This window comes from Pelobates fuscus, chromosome 6 (genome assembly GCF_036172605.1).
Source record: "Pelobates fuscus isolate aPelFus1 chromosome 6, aPelFus1.pri, whole genome shotgun sequence".
NCBI lineage: Eukaryota > Metazoa > Chordata > Amphibia > Anura > Pelobatidae > Pelobates > Pelobates fuscus.
In genome coordinates this window covers 103,514,885-103,532,485 of record NC_086322.1, presented here as the reverse complement: position 1 = coordinate 103,532,485, position 17,601 = coordinate 103,514,885, and the positions used below count along the sequence as shown (strand labels likewise).

The following is a 17,601-nucleotide window of genomic DNA, read 5'->3' as shown; positions in this document are numbered from 1 at the left end:
ATGTAGTATCCTATGAAGTGGGAGCCCTAGGTGGACTTTAAATAGATCATGGTACCTCACAAAGAAAGAATCCACCTTCGGGTGGAGTTTATAAAACTTAACTTTTAATACAGTAACTAAAACCTAACACCCAAAACTATGTGCACAATATACAATAAAATAAAAACAAGATAAGACATAGGAAAATATAGGGTGAGGAGAATTGTCTTTTAAACAGTGCTTAGTGGCAGTGGTTAGACTCACTCCATATCAAAGTATGATAATGGATACCCAATGTATTAATAAACCAACCTAGTATGATACCAAAGCTGGATTTAGACGGAGAGTGGTAGAGCTAACATTGTAATAATATATGAAAGCTAAACGTAATTTGATACGAACTGCAGAAACAGGGAGATAGTAGAAGGTAGTTACAGAGCGAAGTAGCTAAAGTGGGAGCTGTAGTAGTAGAAGCTGGTTAAACTTGGAGATGTGTTTAGTTTTGATGGTGTAGTTGACACAGAAGGTTTCAAATTTAGTGTAGGATTCTTATGTTTTTCTTGTATTCTAAAAGCACAAAAGAAATAAAGAATATATTTTTTTTTTTTAAGTTTGAAAGGGGTACCTTCTATAAATTAATTTGTAGTGGGGTTCCAAATGATTTGTGCATCGAGTGATGCCTTTTAATGATAATAGGAAATTATTCCACTCCTCTACTGCCCCTTTAACTTCCACTGAAGAAAGTGTAACCTAATTGTTTATGTATAAATTGGCTTGTCTGGCAATCACAAACTATTTTCAATGGAATGTGTAAGTTCTATTAGAGCTGCTGCTTCAGTAACATGGAAAGTTCCATCAAGCCAATAACAAAGCTTGCTAACGCCTAGCCTCCGATTACTCTCTAACTCGTAAGTGACAGCTGAAACCCAAAACATGTCACACTTCTAACATACAACAGCCAGAGGAGGCTCGCTAAATGTGGGGCATATTTAGCCATGGCCTCTTTAATTCCTTTCACAGTTCATCCCCTCCTGGAATGGTAGGTATGCTATCTATAAAACGTGGCTGGCACACTATTCAGCTGAGTGCTTCAATCCACCATGAGGTTCTATTCTACTGGAACACAAATCTGAACAGGAAAAACCATACGTGAGTGCTTCACTAGTGCATCCATGACTTGGGAATAGTGAAAGCCGAAAAAGCGCACTTATTTATTTTTTATTTTGTTTTAGTATTTTGGCGAAAGATGTTGCATGGTCATCAGCTGAAGAATAGATATCAAGTTTAAAAATAAGATACATTGTGTAATGTAGGGAGAAACACCACAACCATCAATCACAAAAAATAAAAAAAATGAAAGCGAATTTTATTAAATCATCTATTGTCTTACAAAATAGATGGAGAAATAGTTTTCCCCTAGGCCCATAGCGATAAAAGTAATAACAGAAACATAAGCAGGAGGCCGTGCTCCACCTGTACAGGTCGTACCATGGTAGCCTGGTTTATTAATATGTCCTTTATCCTCGACCAGGATCCATTGTTAGACAGTGGCTCGATTCCTAGAACTGTGCACATAATGTTATACACATCCACAGCTCGGATTGGACCCGACTTGTAGTTCACTTTGAAATCTTACAAAGAAGAAAAAAACAAACAAAAATGTTAAACAGCATTCAATGCAAGCTTTCTAAGTAGACTAATTAATTACGGAGCACAAACAAAGTTACCTGCAGAACAATGGCCTATGGTGCTTGGTAACTGAGGCCTAACTATGTTCATTACAGTAAGCAAATCTTATATATAATGATTATGTTTTTTATATGAATTCATGTACTAACCTTTTTTTGTTAAGTTTTTCCTCATATCCCATTACCTTGTATTGGTTTTTACAATGAAATTGTTACACAATCCCTTTAAATTAAACAGCAGAGCACAGCTACTTTACACCTTTTAGACGATTTTCTATCTAAAACTTTGTTGAAAGGGGAACGCACATTCGTTGGTGGAGCTTCTCGAAGCATTTTTGGACGTTAATCGGGTGAACCCAGCGGATGATTGCGCCAATAAAATAATGACTTGTGTTCAATTAATTTATGTGGAGTTTATTCCTTGTTTTATTACAGAAAATTCTAAAAAATGCAACCTAATGCATAATATTAAAATATCCCATTTACTGGCCTGATTAATACCATCTCTATTCATATTCTTTATAGAAGAATTCCTAACTGAATTGTACTTCAGTGAAGTGACCCCAAGCAAGGCCAATCACTCCATACACACAGTCAAACCCCATATACTATCACTCAACCAGCCACATAGAATCACACACAGCCAAAACCTGCAGCCACCACACACATCCTACTCATGTGTATTGCTTAGGGGGGAGCAAGGAGGGGTGATAAAGCAGGCCCTTCTTTGAGTTTTACACGGGGGTCCTGTGATTCCAAGTTATGCCCCTGATTATAGGTGAAATATATTATTATTATTATATGGTAATTAAAGGTTATCATCAACCTCTGCTGAGTCTGTGGCCTCTTAGTTACTTCAAAGCACAGGTTTCATATTAAACAATTGCGACTTTTATTTGTATTTACCTGGACCATAGGCCATGAAAAATCCTCTCATGTCAATAAACTCATTGTCATATCCGTGCCACCCATGCTGCCAGGCCTGACTGGTACCATTCTTCCAAAAGGGTAGTCTGTCTTTACTCTAGGTCAGAATAGACATCACATAGAATTGGCAAACAGATCATTTCAAATATTGTGCATGTATTCCTTCCACAGCTTACTCAAACTGTTTAAACCATGCCTACTGTGGACAATATATTCTGTGTTCTATGTACCTCATAATATCATCTATTTATACACATGAGGCCATGTGAAGGCTACAATGCCTGGGATGTTTTGAAAAAATAGTGGGTTTGCTCAGAAGTTGTTGAAGTCATCACTTCATACTGGTAACGTTCAGAGATTTAGCAAACCGCTGCCAGCCTTTATGATTTTTGGTTGGCAGAGAATGATTCAGTCAAATTAGTTATGTGAGCAGCATTTTGGGGAACTTGGGGAACTGGTGAGTTTGCAGGGGGCATCTTTAAAAGCACACCCCACTGCCCAAATACAAAATAAATAAATCACTGTTTAGTAAATATACCCCCAAGTAAAACATGCATGCATTTAATTATATTTTTTTCATTGGAGTATACCTGAAAACAGCTTGAAGAAGATACAGTTCTCTGCTGCCTTTACAAACCTTCCCCTTCTAAGCCTTCCCAGACTTTCTGTGGCTGTCCAATTACAGACTTCCCAATGCAGCTCAATGAGAACTCTTTGCAAGGCAGGTGCTCTGAGCAATTGCTCGAGTTTAGCTCCACTGAGCTAACCAAACCAGGAAGTAACAGACAGTTTTAGCTGCTAAAGCTGGACGGACGTGGAGCACCTCGGCTCCCTGACGAATCCTGCATAAGCAGCATTAAAACCTAATTTTCTTACCTGACAAACATCCAGCTAAGGCAGGACAGTAGAGGAGATCCGAACGACTACCTTAGTGAAACAGCCAGCTCCCGTCCTGCTGGCGATGCCAACCGATCGGCGAGTGGGATTGCGGCCTGCTGTGAGGCTCTGGCGGGGGAAACGGCCGATCCCCTGGGCTTAGTCCGGCGGGACCCCCCACGCGCCTAACGAGGGCCCTGTACTCCCCCCCCTGTGGGCCGGGGGGGTTATCCCGGACCCCACCGGAGACGCAGCGAGCATTTAAGGCATATGTGCAGCGGAAAGATAATCCTGAGACCGCATGGCAAAACACAAGATGGCCGCCGTGCCTACTATAAGCTGAAGAACAGAGGCGGTAAAAGCGGAGCATCGGCTAGGCAGTCTAGCCTGGAGGTAGCAACTTGAAGCGAAGTCATGAGTGCACTTTTCACAACCCTGCTAAGCCAACGGACCCACTACAGCTCTAAACCGTAGCAGACCATCAACCTCTGTTGGGGGCTGAAGCCTGACAGGCACTCACATCTCTTGCCCACTAACGATCACACCAGCGAACCCAGCTCCTCACTTGATTTCTGAGCTGAGGGCCCGCAAGGAGGGACATTCAGGCAGCCGACCATACACCCCTGGGAGAAACCGAGCCACAGAGATCCAGTGGGCCCAAGATTTAGCCTCTTGGAAAAGGCAGGTCAATGGACACAAAGCACAAGCCCTCATTAAGGCCCGGAGCTGGAGTTGCGAAGTAACTCAGAAAGAAGACATACCCCACCAAATGCAGTATGTTGGTAAACAGATTCGGTACAGCAGTCTGGTGGAGGGGTCATATGGCAGTCCTGACGAGACTCTGACAAAATTTGCTCTACCACAGGGACACCTCACACATGTTCTGTGTTAACTTCTATTGATTAAGAGCTCTTTCTAAAATGTGTGCCTTATGCTTTAATGTTATTTGCCTCACGATCTCTCTCACACTGTTATCTACCCGGTGGTGTTAACATACTCATATTGTCAGCTAGAGCAGCCTGCTGATTGATTTATGTTACTCTCTCTTCCATGACAAATCTACACTTTATCTTATCCTATCATTTTATTATAAACAGTGCAGTATTTCTCAACCTTATTATGCCTACTCTTGTATACTCCCATGTGTAAAGTCACTGTAAGCTTGTCTGTTAAACTCTGCACTCACAAAATCTTGTGACTAAACTAGTATAAATGCGGACTAACCATAAAAACCATAAAAATGTGCAAGTACTAACATACTCCTGAATGCTGAAAAATGTTACGTAAAAGCATGTGGATTGCCTTCGGGGTACCCTATGCGTGTTATCTCTTTTGCACTCAAAAATAAAGAATATAAAAAAAAAAAAAAAAAAGCCAAAAGGGAGTAACTTTTTTATTTAAACCTGCACTTTTTGTAAAATTAATAAAATAGGACATGCTTTTTACACATAAAGCTTTTCGAAAAGCTGAAGTGATTTAGGGGTTCAGAGTGTCTCTTTAATAAAATGATTAATCTACTATAGAAACGGTGTTATAGTAGCAAACACTAATTAAAATCCACTATCCTAAATTATATTAATATCCAAAGAATATTTTGTTTTCTTCCTATGTTGGTAGACTAATCGCAGCCCGGAGGTTGGTAGACCAATTGCAGACACTATGTAGTTATATCCACAATAGAAGGTAAGTGTCTCTTAAACAAATCTATTCCTCACTAGTCCTGCTTCACTCAGATATTGGTGAGTGGTTATAGTGGTTATGTGTGTCATTGGTCTCAAATCTCAGGGCAAACATACAGATGTTCTATGAACCTACTTATCGAGTACATAGAACTATGATAAAGCCAGGCACAAAACCGTAGTTCTGAATATCTCCTAAGGAAAACTAAGTAAGTTATATTATCTAGCTTCTACTAGTCTAGTTGCTACTTCCAGTTTCAAGACAGTATGAAGTGTTTGTCCAAGTAACAATCCTCTGCTTGGGAGAGAGGAGAAAGTGCAAGCCTTGGTTTCCACCATTATGTCACACACTGCTTCTAGACCTATAGACTTTCTCTCTAGGTTGATCATCTTCCATCCAAGCAGAGCCAATAGTCACTACAGGTTCTCACTGTTTGCCACTGGTGGTTTGAGGAACATTCAGGGATACTTATACGATGTAAGCAGGTGAAATATTTCAGTTTGGACGGCAGACTCTTAATATAAATGTGTATAGGTATATGTGAATCTTAGACCAAGGATTAACCAAGTCTGGGGTTTCATTCTGATGCCAGGATTTTGTTTGCTTTGTTTTTTTTTTTTCTTTTGAGATTGCTTGATATCTTATTCCAAGTCTGGTCATATTAACGCCACATGTTATTTTTATACTAAGCACTGAAATGCTTAAAATTAACACTCACAGTTGATCAAATGAAAATAATGAAAATGTGGAATAATTGGCAACTATGAAAACCACGTAAGACTTGCAGACAAAAACAAACAAAAATCTAATAAAACCATTGTGGCAGGAGAAATGTTACCACAGTTATAAACCATCCCTCTTCAGCAACGATAGTTAGGGGCGACACAAATTTTCCTTTTTTGTAGTGGAATCTGTCCGGAATATCTTCCTTCTTGTAAACATTAGCATGCTCTATAGATTGCAGCTGATTGTATATCTAGAGAAAATGCAAACATGAGTACAATTATAATGAGATTTTAGGATACATGATATCAAAATCACCAAAAAAAAAAAAACTAGAAAATTACAGAAAATAAATTGCTCTTTAATAGGGAATTTACATTTTTCTCTGTGTTTGACTAAAACTATCTCTATATATCTATATCTATGTACATGGTGTGCCACAATTCAGGTAAATAACTTATTTGTTAGTAAGTAATTATATTATAACTGAGTCTTGGGAGATTCCTCATTGGTAATTTCACGAAGCAAATTACCAATGATAAGTTTTATTGGTATGAGACATCAGGATGTCGCTACTGCCCATATGGCCAGGGTGACAATGGACCTGCTGAGACAACTGTTCGGTGAGCGGATAGTTTCAAGAAATTCTGGATTAATTGGCCGACACGTTCGCCTGACCATTCATCTCCCGATTACTTACTGTGGGGCTATCTGAAGGAGTAGGTGAACATGAACAAACCGCATAAGCTTGAGTGGCTAGAGCCTTAAACATTAACTGATGTTATGAACAATGCAATCGAAAGAGTCCGCCTTTGAGAGGAGGCAAATTTAGTTCATTTAAAAGGTGTCATCTTTCATATCAAGTCAATCTCCATACGTTAAACATTCATTGTAACTAATATCATTAAAATTGTTATCATTAAAAAAATGTTTCTGACTCCTTAAACCCTACACCCTGTTCCAAATTATATTTTTCTCATTTGCCTAAATAATTGATGTAAATAACAGTCAGCATAATTCTCATGCTATCAACTATTAAGAGTACAATTCAAATTTTATTGAACAAACCTCCTAATGATAACAGTATTTTTTTTAAACATAAAAAAAAACTTACAAGGCACTGTTCCAAATTATTATGCACAGGAAGTTGCAAAACACTTTATAGGTTGTTAAGAACTGAAAATGTCATTTGTTGTGTTTGCAGCATATTTACAGAAATCACAAGCAATTTCAATCAAACATATAACAACATTTTTACTTTTTAAACATTTTAACAGGTCACGTTACATTTTAACATAGGACCCCTTATTTGATAGCAGCTTCATAAGTCTTGCATCCATTGAACTTGTGAGTTTTTGGACAGTTTCTGTTGAATTTGTTTGCAAGATGTCGGAATAGCCTCCCAGAGCTGCTGTTTGGATGTAAACTGACTCCCACCCTCATAGATCTTTTGCTTGAGGATGCTCCAAAAGGTTCTCAATAGAATAGAGGTCAGGGGAGGATGGAGGCCACACCATGACTTGCTCTCCTTTTATCCCCATAGCAGCCATTGATGCAGAGGTATTCTTTGCAGCATGAGATGGTGCATTGTCATGCATGAAGATTATTTTATTACGGAAAGCATAGTTCTTCCTTCTGTACCAGGGAAGAAAGTGGTCAGTCAGAAACTCCACATACTTTGATGAGGTCATCTTTACACCTTCGGGGACCCTAAAGGGGCCAACCAGCTCTCTTCCCATGATTCCGGCCCAAAACATGACTCCACCACCGCCTTGCTGATGTCGCAGTCTTGTTGGAACAGGGTGGCTGTCCACCAACCATCCACTACTCCATCCATCTGGACCATCCAGGGTTGCACGGCACTCATCAGTGAACAGGACTGTTTTAAAATTAGTCTTCATGTATTTTTCTGCCCAATGCAGCCGTTTCTGCTTGTGAGCATTGGTTAGTGGTGGCCGAATAGAAGGTTTATGCACAGTAGCAAGACTCTGGAGGACTCTACACCTTGATGTCCGTGGGATTCCAGAGACACCAGCAGCTTCAAATATCTGTTTGCTGCTATGTAATGGTATTTTAGCAGCTGCTCTCTTGATCCGATGCATGGATCTGGCAGAAATCTTCCTCAATGTGCCTTTATCTGCACAAACCCGTCTGTGCTCTGAACGAGCCACAAATCTCTTAATAGTGCGATGATCACGCTTAAGTTTTCGTGAAATATCTAATGTTTTCATACCTCGTCCAAGGCATTGAACTATTTCACTCTTTTCGGCAGCAGAGAGATCCCTTTTCTTCCCCATATTGCATGAAAATGGTGCTCTGCTTAATATTGTGGAACACCCTCGTTTAGTAGTTTTTCCTTAAATTGGGCTCACCTGGCAATCTAATTATCACAGGTGTCCGATATTATTTTCAGTGATCAAAAGAGCCCTGAGACACAATGCCATCCATGAGTTAAACTGAAAAACAAACTATTTAATCTTTGTGACACTTAAATATAATTTGCATAATAATTTGGAACAGGGTGTACTCTTAATTTTGGCCTACCCGGTATTATACCATAGTGAGAAACAGAAAAAATGCCATTGTGGAGTTCATAATCATAAGATACCACAAGATCCAAGGTTGATGGGCTTATTGATAGTTTTACAGATAGATTTATTTCTTGATATTTTTAGGTTAATATAGTGTAGGAGTTAATCTTTTAATGATGGTGTCCTCACCAGAGGGGGATGGATAGTGAGAAGGACATGAGCGCACAGAGGTGGGGGCTATTCCTCATTGGATATCTGGTGACAGCACTCTATGCATGCTAGCTTAATCTTAAGCCAACTGGCTGTATCTCAATTTAGTTTTGTTTCTGTTGTATCATATCCACTCATGTCACTGAAACGTATCCTATCTTCTGTCCTTCCTTCAACGAAACGATCTTGAGGACAAGTCTGAACACTATAGACAGAGTAACAGTTTACCTTGTCTTCCTTACCCTCCGCAGGCCACACACTGACCACGGCACCCCTGTCCTTCAGCTGTGTAATGTCATTCAGATCAATGTATGTAACAAGTTCTATGACTTTGTCCATCCAGTAAATATCTGTCATTCCATGGTCAGAAAAAAGGATCACGTTCAGATCACTCTGCAGGTCTGTTTTCTGCAAGAAAGTGTAAGAGAAAATGTAAAACATCTGTCTGTTTAGCACATTCCTGTGTGTCTTATCTCAGTCACATACGAGCATCGACTTCTGCTTCAACTTGATGGAAACACAGAATCTTAATTGGAATCCTTTGCCTGCAGTGTATTCAGACACTTCATGTGAAAGCGGAATTAAAGCTTTTGTTGGAATAATGCACCATAACCACTACAGTGTGCTGTACTTAGCTCACTGCGGAGTGTGGTCACTGGTCAGTTGAGGGTGCAAATACACAGGCAAACTAACCACCAAGAACAGAACTTTAGTTCAGACTACCTGGAAAGCGATATGTATAGTCGAGTATTCCACAATATAATATGGATGAAATAAACAGAAAAGAAACCCTTAATATGTACATTGTGGTTGCTCTATGTTTATTTCAAAGCTTTATTCCTTAATCTATCCATAGGATTGGCTGAAATTGTAAAGTTCAAGGAACTGCTCCCTTCAATGAGATTACTGTTCCTTAAACAGTTCCTTTGACCTCCACGGTCAAAAACATGGAGAAACAAAATAAAAATATTAAATGTTTAGTAAACATACTGCCAATGAATACCGGTATATGCATGCATTTTGTAATTGGGGTTATAGCTCAAAAGTTGCAGTTCCTATGAACTGCAGCCCTTGCAAGCCCTCCCGTTTCAGTCTCTTCACAGGGAAATAACTAATGTGTGCGCATTACGGCTTATGCACATGGACACACAACGTTTGGAAACAAGACTGGTCTGATCGGAGGTCTGAGAACTGGTATGTGGGGGGAGGCAGCCGTGCGCAAGTAACTAATTGAAGAAGGAAGGAAGGAAACTTCCCTGGCTGTTTGATTGACAGACAGTGGCGTGTTCCATTATTTTTTTATTATAATTTTTTTGTCGAATATATTTATTAATGTTTTTGTTTTTTTTAATAGTATAACAGATAATACAATACAATAATGAATGAACTGTTGTCAAATAAAACAGATAAATAAGTGAAAACACATACAAATTATAGTTTCCTATGTAAAGGAGAAATAAAAATAAAAAAGTATGTATGGAAGTGAAAATAAATTATTAATTATAACATGGTACCAAACAAAAAGTCAGTAAGAAGAACAAACATTCAGTCAGGTGGGAACATGGTTAACGTCCGTATTCCTTTTTCAAACCATCTTACCACATGGACCATTCATGCTGCAGTATAAAGGTGAAGGTAGATGCTTATCAGAAAGCTAATTCACATCTTTTATTTTCAAATACTACAGCTATGACTTCACTCACAGTTGGTATAATGGGTGATATCCAGAGTAGGGGGATGATGGAATTTGCTGAGATTAAAAGATGGCATAGTATCATTTGTTTATATCTAGGCAGGTTAGAAGGAATTTGCTTAACCCCTTAAGGACCAAACTTCTGGAATAAAAGGGAATCATGACGTGTCACACACGTCATGTGTCCTTAAGGGGTTAAAGAGAGAAAGACACAGGGATAAAACTACATTGAATTCTAATATTTGATTAATTAATGTGAACATTTTTACCCAATAAGATTTGATTTTGGGACACGAATAGAAGATGTGGAACAATGTACCAGTATGACCGCAGTTTCTCTCTAAGATTAAAGTTAAAAAGTTTGGAAGGGGTTAGGTACCATCTATAAATTAATTTGCAGTGGGATGCCAAATGATTTGTGCATTAATTGATACCTTTTAATGATAATAAGAAATCATTCCACTCCTTTACAGTGGATATCCCACCCAGCTCACCCTCCCACTTCAACATGCAGTTCAATGTATCATACATATCACCTGCAAACATATTATAACACATGGAGAAGTGTTCCATGATTTAATAATAAAAGTGCAGGTTTCTCATATAAATCAGCACTTTTATAAAGAACCTTTTTAATAGGATACTCCTCAGCAATAAAACACTTCAGCAAAGGAGTGGTCCTTTAAAGGGAATCTCCAGTGACAGGAAAACAATCCGTCTTCCTGGCACTGCAGGGTCCCTCTCCCTCCCACCCCCCAATCCCCGGTTACTGAAGGGGTGAAAACCCCTTCAGTCACTTACCTGAGGCAGCGATGATGTCCCTCGCCGCTGTCTCCGCCTCCGCACCGCTCCTCCTACTGTCTCCGTCGGCCGGTGGGCGAGACTGATCCCGCCCACCAGCTGGGTAAACCTAATGCGCATGCGCATTAGCGCTCCCCATAGGAAAGCATTGAAAAAGATTTTCAATGCTTTCCTATGGGGAAATGAGCGACGCTGGAGGTCCTCACACAGCGTGAGGACGTCCAGCGACACTCTAGCGCAGATAATCTGTGCTATAATCCAGGAAGTTCCCTCTAGTGGCTGTCTAGTAGACAGCCACTAGAGCTGGAGTTAACCCTGCAATGTAATTATTGCAGTTTATAGAAAACTGCAATAATTACACTTGCAGGGTTAGGAGTAGTGGGAGTTGGCACCCAGACCACTCCAATGGGCAGAAATGGTCTGGGTGCCTGGAGTGTCCCTTTAAGTAAAGATATTATAATTGAGTCATCCTATACTAACACTGTTCCATATCTTCTAAGGCCATACACTGATCAGCCACAACAATTAAACAACCTGTCTAATATCGTGTATGTCCCCTAATGCTGTCAAAACAGCTATATAGCATCAAGGCATGGACTGCACAAGTCCTCTGAACATGCCCTGTGGTATCTGGCACGAATACATTCGCAGCAGATCCTTTAAGTCCTGCAAGTTGAAAGGTGGGCCTCCAATTTGTTGTTCCAGCACCTTAAACTCTTTGTCATATTTCTCAAACTATTACTGGACATGTTTGCAGTGTTGCAGCGTGCATTACCCTGTTTAAAGAGGACACTGCTATCAGGGAACATTAGAGATCTCGAGGTAGGTGGTAAAAGTCAAAGTAACATTCATATGTGGGGGTAAGTGTTACAAGGTGAGGGGTGCGAGTGTGGCATGCTGAGGCATAATTAGTTTGACACAGTATGTGGCAGAATGAGGGGTGTTGACTGTCAGGGTAGAGGGGTACGTGTTCCAAGATTGGTGTGGCAGCAGTGGCGGAACTACCTCGGCCGCCCTGTATAACCTTGCGACCAGGGTACCTGCCAGGCCAAATGTTGCGGGCTGGCCCGCGCGTTATAACCACCGGGGCTGTGCGTTCAGGGGCCCATCAGATTGCCCATGTTGTTAGGGCCACCCGATGGCAAAGTATTACCAGGGGACCTGGTCAATGCTGCTGCTCTTTAACAGCTCGACTGGGCCCCCTGTGATGGGGTCAGAGCCTGCTCAGCCTGGGAGAAATTAACTGCCCTAGTCACTCCTCCCAGTTTACCCAGAGCGCTACGTGAAAGGAAAAGAAGGAGGAGTAGGAGAGGAGGGAGTCAGAGTGGAAACTCTGACTCCCATCAGCCTGAGCCAGCCACTGGACCCCAGGGAAGTCACCCTAAAAGGTAGGAAACAGTTTTTTTAAAACATTTTGCATGTGTGTGTGTGTGTGTCTTAATGTATGCATGTGTCTGTCTGTGTCTGTATGTGTATTTGTATGTCTGCGTATCTGTATGTCAGTGTGTACCCTGTTTGTATCTGTATGAGTGTCATTCTGTGTATTTGAATTTTTGTCCTTAAGTGTTTATGTATCTCTCTGCATGTGTGTCTGTGTATCTGTATTTGTGTCAGTGTTTGTATCTATAGGAGTGTAATTCTGTGTATCTCAAAGTGTGTCATTCTGTGTGTCTGTGTATCTGCATGTGTGTATATATGTGTCTGTGTATCTGTATTTGTGTCAGTGTTTGTATCTATAGGAGTGTAATTCTGTGTATCTCAAAGTGTGTCATTCTGTGTGTCTGTGTATCTGCATGTGTGTATATATGTGTCTGTGTATCTGTATTTGTGTCAGTGTTTGTATCTATAGGAGTGTAATTCTGCGTATCTCAAAGTGTGTCATTCTGTGTGTTAGTTTGTGTGTCTGCATTTGCGTGGGTATGTGTTATATGGTGTGTATCTGCATGTGTGTCAGTGTATGCACCTGTGTGTCTGTTTACCTGTCACCCCACCACACACACTGTGATAGAATGAGGATCCAGGCTCTCCAAGTATCTTCAATTTTAATAATTTGGATAAGTGAGACACCACAGCGTTTCAACCCATGAAAGGGTCTTTCTCAAGCTTGACAAAGACCCTTTCGGGGGTCGAAACGTTGCAGTGCTTGGATCCTCTTTCTACCACTGATATCTACTCCCTGGGGCTGGTGCTGGCCCTTGGTCCAGTTTAGCACCCAGATCTTCACGTGAATGGAGTGTGGTTTGTATTTTACTCTTTTTCCCACCACACACACTGTCACGCCCCTTCACCTTGCCAGACTCACAATAACTCCCCCAATCCTGTCACTCACCCATGTCATACTCACCTCCCATCACTCTGCCAAATTCACCCTATCTAGCACTGTCACACTCAACCCCCAACCATCACACACTAACCCTGTGGACCGTGAATGAGACACATGGAGGGGCTGAGGGGTATGAACGTGACACATGGAGGGGCTGGTGGGAGAGGAGTGGAGGTCAGACGTATCGGGGGGGGGGGAGGCCCAGGGCAATTTTCGCATTGAGGCCCAGTGGTTTCTAGTTATGCCTCTGTGCGGGTGGGTGAGTGCAGCAAGGTAAGAGTGCAATTGTAACAGGATGAGGATTGGTAAGTGTGACAAGATTTGGGAGTGAGTGTTTGTGGAAGAGTGAGTGATAGGGCGAAATGGCAGTTTGTAGGGAGGCTGTCTTAAACACACTACCCACATAGTAATGTATATTTTTTAAATTTTGTTTTATTACATTTCCCTCCTTTGCAGGAAGGGGAGCAATAATACATCCCTAGTGATCCAGTAAGCTCCCTCATTGTCCAGTGGGTTCCCTGGTGATCCAGTGGCCTGCTAGTGCAGCAACAGGCATTACGGTCCAGCGCTCTGTGAGGATGTCAGAGCACAAGCTGAGGAACCAGACACCTGTGCTCTGACTCCCTCACATAGTGCCGTAACCTCAAAGGACTGGAGTTCGACCACAGACCACAAGGGAGGCCTTTCTGAAGAGCCAGAAGGAAGATCTTTTGATCTCCAGGCTCAGAAAGGGGCCCGCATGGGCTCCCATGTGCGAGAGTACAACAGTGTTGTCAACTCCTGGAAGCTGAAACACCAGGAGCTGAAGAGAAATGGCAGAAATAAGATAGCAGACGGATTCACTTAAGTATAACATCTTTGTAACGGATTGCCTGGCACCCCGACTGGGTACCTCCGTTAAAGGATGCTCCTAGCGTTTCCTGAGGACTCCAAGCACTCTGGCAGACACCACAATCACCGAATCTGAGAAGCATATAAATCCTCTCAAGCCGCTGAATGCTGTAGACAGTTGAATAGGAACCATACGAATAGGTTTACACTCCTAGCAGTCAAACTGGAACAGCATACAATAAATCCTCCCCCAAGAATGAGACGACACTTCACTTTGAGGGTTAAAACAGGAACTCAAGATTTATTCACACAACCTCCTTTTAAGACATTCTCCCATGCAAGGGAGGGATCCACAACAATTAGTACCACAGCCAATAATGTACCAGTTACCTCCCACACATCTCCTCCTCTTAGTGTAACACATAATCCCATTATTCCAGACACAAATTCCCTGGATTTCTGGATGTACCCCTAAACATAGGGTTCCCCTTTTAAATGTCCCTGGTAGCCCAGATCTGGGTGAGACACATATCCAAAAATCACCCAGATCGGACCAGGGGTTCGGAAATTATGGAGGGTTAAAGTTTTGACCGATCGCATGGCAAAAGTATCCGAAAATAGTTCCATGTATTTTGGCCCTGCAGTCGGTCACAGAAAAGGGAATGAAAACACACGAATTGCCTGAGTTGGAGAGCCTGGGGAGGGTTTGAATGAATTCCCTTGTTCGTGGGGTGCTTTCTATCGAACGGCGGGCCATTCGGTAGTTTCTACACGAATTCATGGAAGTCTGGAGGTCTCAGCGGTGTTTGCCTAGTCGAGTGTCTGATTTTAGTTCCAGACTTTCAACGGCAAAACACCGCTGTTCAGGAGTTTAAGATGGCCGCCGCCACGTGTTTGTTTCCCGAATGGCGGCCACCCAGAGGACAAAGACCACACTGCACTGATTGCCAATTACCCATTTGCAACATTGTTGCAAATGGTAATTGGAGGCACACTTATTCCTGGGTGGTCTGGCTGTTCGGTAGTTTCACTCAATATAATGAATGGAGTGATTCTACCGAACAATCAGTGAATGCTGCATACACATATACAATTTAAAATACAGTACTACTGCAATATGCTACACAGTCTTAAAGGGACATTATCCCAAAAAGTCCCAATATGTCCACGTATGGCCCTTAAAGGCCCAGTAGCAGCAATATAAAATATCACATGCCCAAATATTGCATTCCACAGTACACATTTACCAGGGGCCATAGTCAGCAGGTAAGAGGCGGGCAACCAGGCTTCTCCAGTTCACAGTGGCGAGGTTGGTTCCGCCACAATCTTTCCCTGCATCCCTTGGCCATCGCACTGCTAGCAGAGCAGTCACCGTTGGAGGTCTTTGCAAATTGTGCAAAGGCCCTTGATGGTGACAGAGCCGCTTTAAGGTCGTGGTACATATCAGGCCATTAATATACTCTGTCTTCAGGAATGCTTTTAAAGGATGCCATATGTCATTTGGAACCACTCTTTTGCACCATATAGTGTCATCCAATGTTTGTAAGAGAGAAGTATCACAAGACTTTCTATCAATAACTATGGCTTCCAAAGAAATATACTGCCACAACAATTTTTTTTAATGGAAATATTCTTTAGCTAATACAGACGATTTACACAACAGCTGAGTTTCCCCGGGGTGCCAAAATCTGGTATAAGAAAATTGCAGGTGGCCAAAAGTACACTTACTTTGACTTCTTGATTCAAGGTCAATAGCACATGATCCACTACTCTTGTAGCATTTCTTCTCTCTTCAGACCAGGGTCCATAATGATGACCTTCTACATCAATTCTTTCATAGTACACAGCTGCCATATCAGTTTCACCATTCCTGTAATTCCAATACATTTAGATCAGAGGCATGAGAGTAATAAAACATACAAAGAGTTCACAGTTCTAGACTGTAGGATTGTTTAAGCAGGGCCCTCATCAAAATGAGTTTGTCTGTCAATCACTTTGCCAGTAATACTTTGCAAGTAATACCCACACAATAATTGTAAAGTTCTGTGGAATATATTGTAGCGATAAATGCAAGTTATAATAATGACAAATATGTTGCACCCACACACAGTGTATATGGCATAGCTAGAATTGTACATAAATAAAACTGGGTGAAGTACAAGATTGATTGAGGACAAACATTTAATTATATGGCTCGCCTCCTGGGGCTTCATCAGTGTGCCTTATGACAACATAAGGATTTGGGTGCAGGCATGCCGTGGGTACTGAGTGACAAAGAGATGCAGGTATAATGGCTAAAGTCCAAATGACCCTGTACTAAATGGGGCAAAAACCCCGGATGCATACAGGGTGATTCGGACTGCAAAATCCTGACATTTTTCCCTATTCAAGAATGTCCAGAGTTTGCAATTCAGGCCCGGATGAAATATAGACTGTACATTTCAAATCTGGGTCTAGATGCTTCAAATCCGTGCTCAGATTACATTTTTTTTTGTATTCTAACTATTTAGTGCTGACTGCACTATCAGCCAGCAGGCAAACAGTTAAATAACAATCGGAAGCACATTAAAAAAAGAAAACATACATAAATTAAATATAGAAAATCTCCCTATGGCAGGCTCTTAAGATTTAAAACTAGAGACTGGACATCCATTGCTGCCCAGTTGCTAGAAAGGCCCCATCCCAGGCTATGTCCGCTATTAAATTGTGTGGAAAATTGTCCCATACAATGTAATATATGTAACAGCGCTCTGACAGCCAAGAGAAGTACGCTTTAATTGGTTGGCTTACAAGAGAATGAATCAGAGTGCTCTTACTGCATGCAATGTAATAATTCACATAGAGTAAAGCATATAACGTTTAAGAGCCATATTGTAGAAACCCACAGCACAGCTCTGATTGGCTGGAACTTAGGCGACAAATTCACTCAGCTGTGTGGCGGTCTTCCTACAGCGATTACTGGGCCAATGAGGGAGATATTCAGTCACTGTGTGTGTGTGTGTGTGTGTATCTGTATGTATGTCAGTGTGTGTATCAGAATTTCTTTGCAACTGTATGTGTGTCAATGTTTGCATGTATGGAAGTGTGTGTGTTTAAACATCTGTATATGTCTGCATGTGTATCTGTGAGTCTGTATCTGCATGTGTCAGTGTGTTTTTCAGTGTTTGGATCTGTGTATCTGCATGTGTATCAGTATGTGTATTAGTGTGACATTGCAACTGTATGTGTGTGTGCACCTGCATGTGTCACATTTTGCTTCTGTGTATCTTCGGGTCAGTGTGTGTCTGTGTATCTGCATGTGTTTCAGTATGTATATCCGAACGTATCAGTGTTCATAAC

At 41.3% G+C, this 17,601-nt stretch overlaps 1 protein-coding gene across 1 annotated transcript in view; it reads right to left on the bottom strand.

Moving 5' to 3' along the window:
* Positions 1 to 1,383: 1,383 nt before the first annotated feature.
* The window catches only part of ENPP6 (ectonucleotide pyrophosphatase/phosphodiesterase 6), a 47,771-nt gene continuing 31,553 nt past the window's right edge, over positions 1,384 to 17,601 (bottom strand). Inside the window, exons 4-8 of the mRNA XM_063460000.1 lie at positions 15,991 to 16,132; positions 8,843 to 9,022; positions 5,989 to 6,126; positions 2,574 to 2,691; positions 1,384 to 1,610 (exon numbers count right to left, since the gene is read on the bottom strand). Coding sequence (XP_063316070.1) covers positions 1,396 to 1,610; positions 2,574 to 2,691; positions 5,989 to 6,126; positions 8,843 to 9,022; positions 15,991 to 16,132 — 793 coding nt within the window. The 3' untranslated portion in view covers positions 1,384 to 1,395. The remainder of the gene's footprint in view (positions 1,611 to 2,573; positions 2,692 to 5,988; positions 6,127 to 8,842; positions 9,023 to 15,990; positions 16,133 to 17,601) is intronic.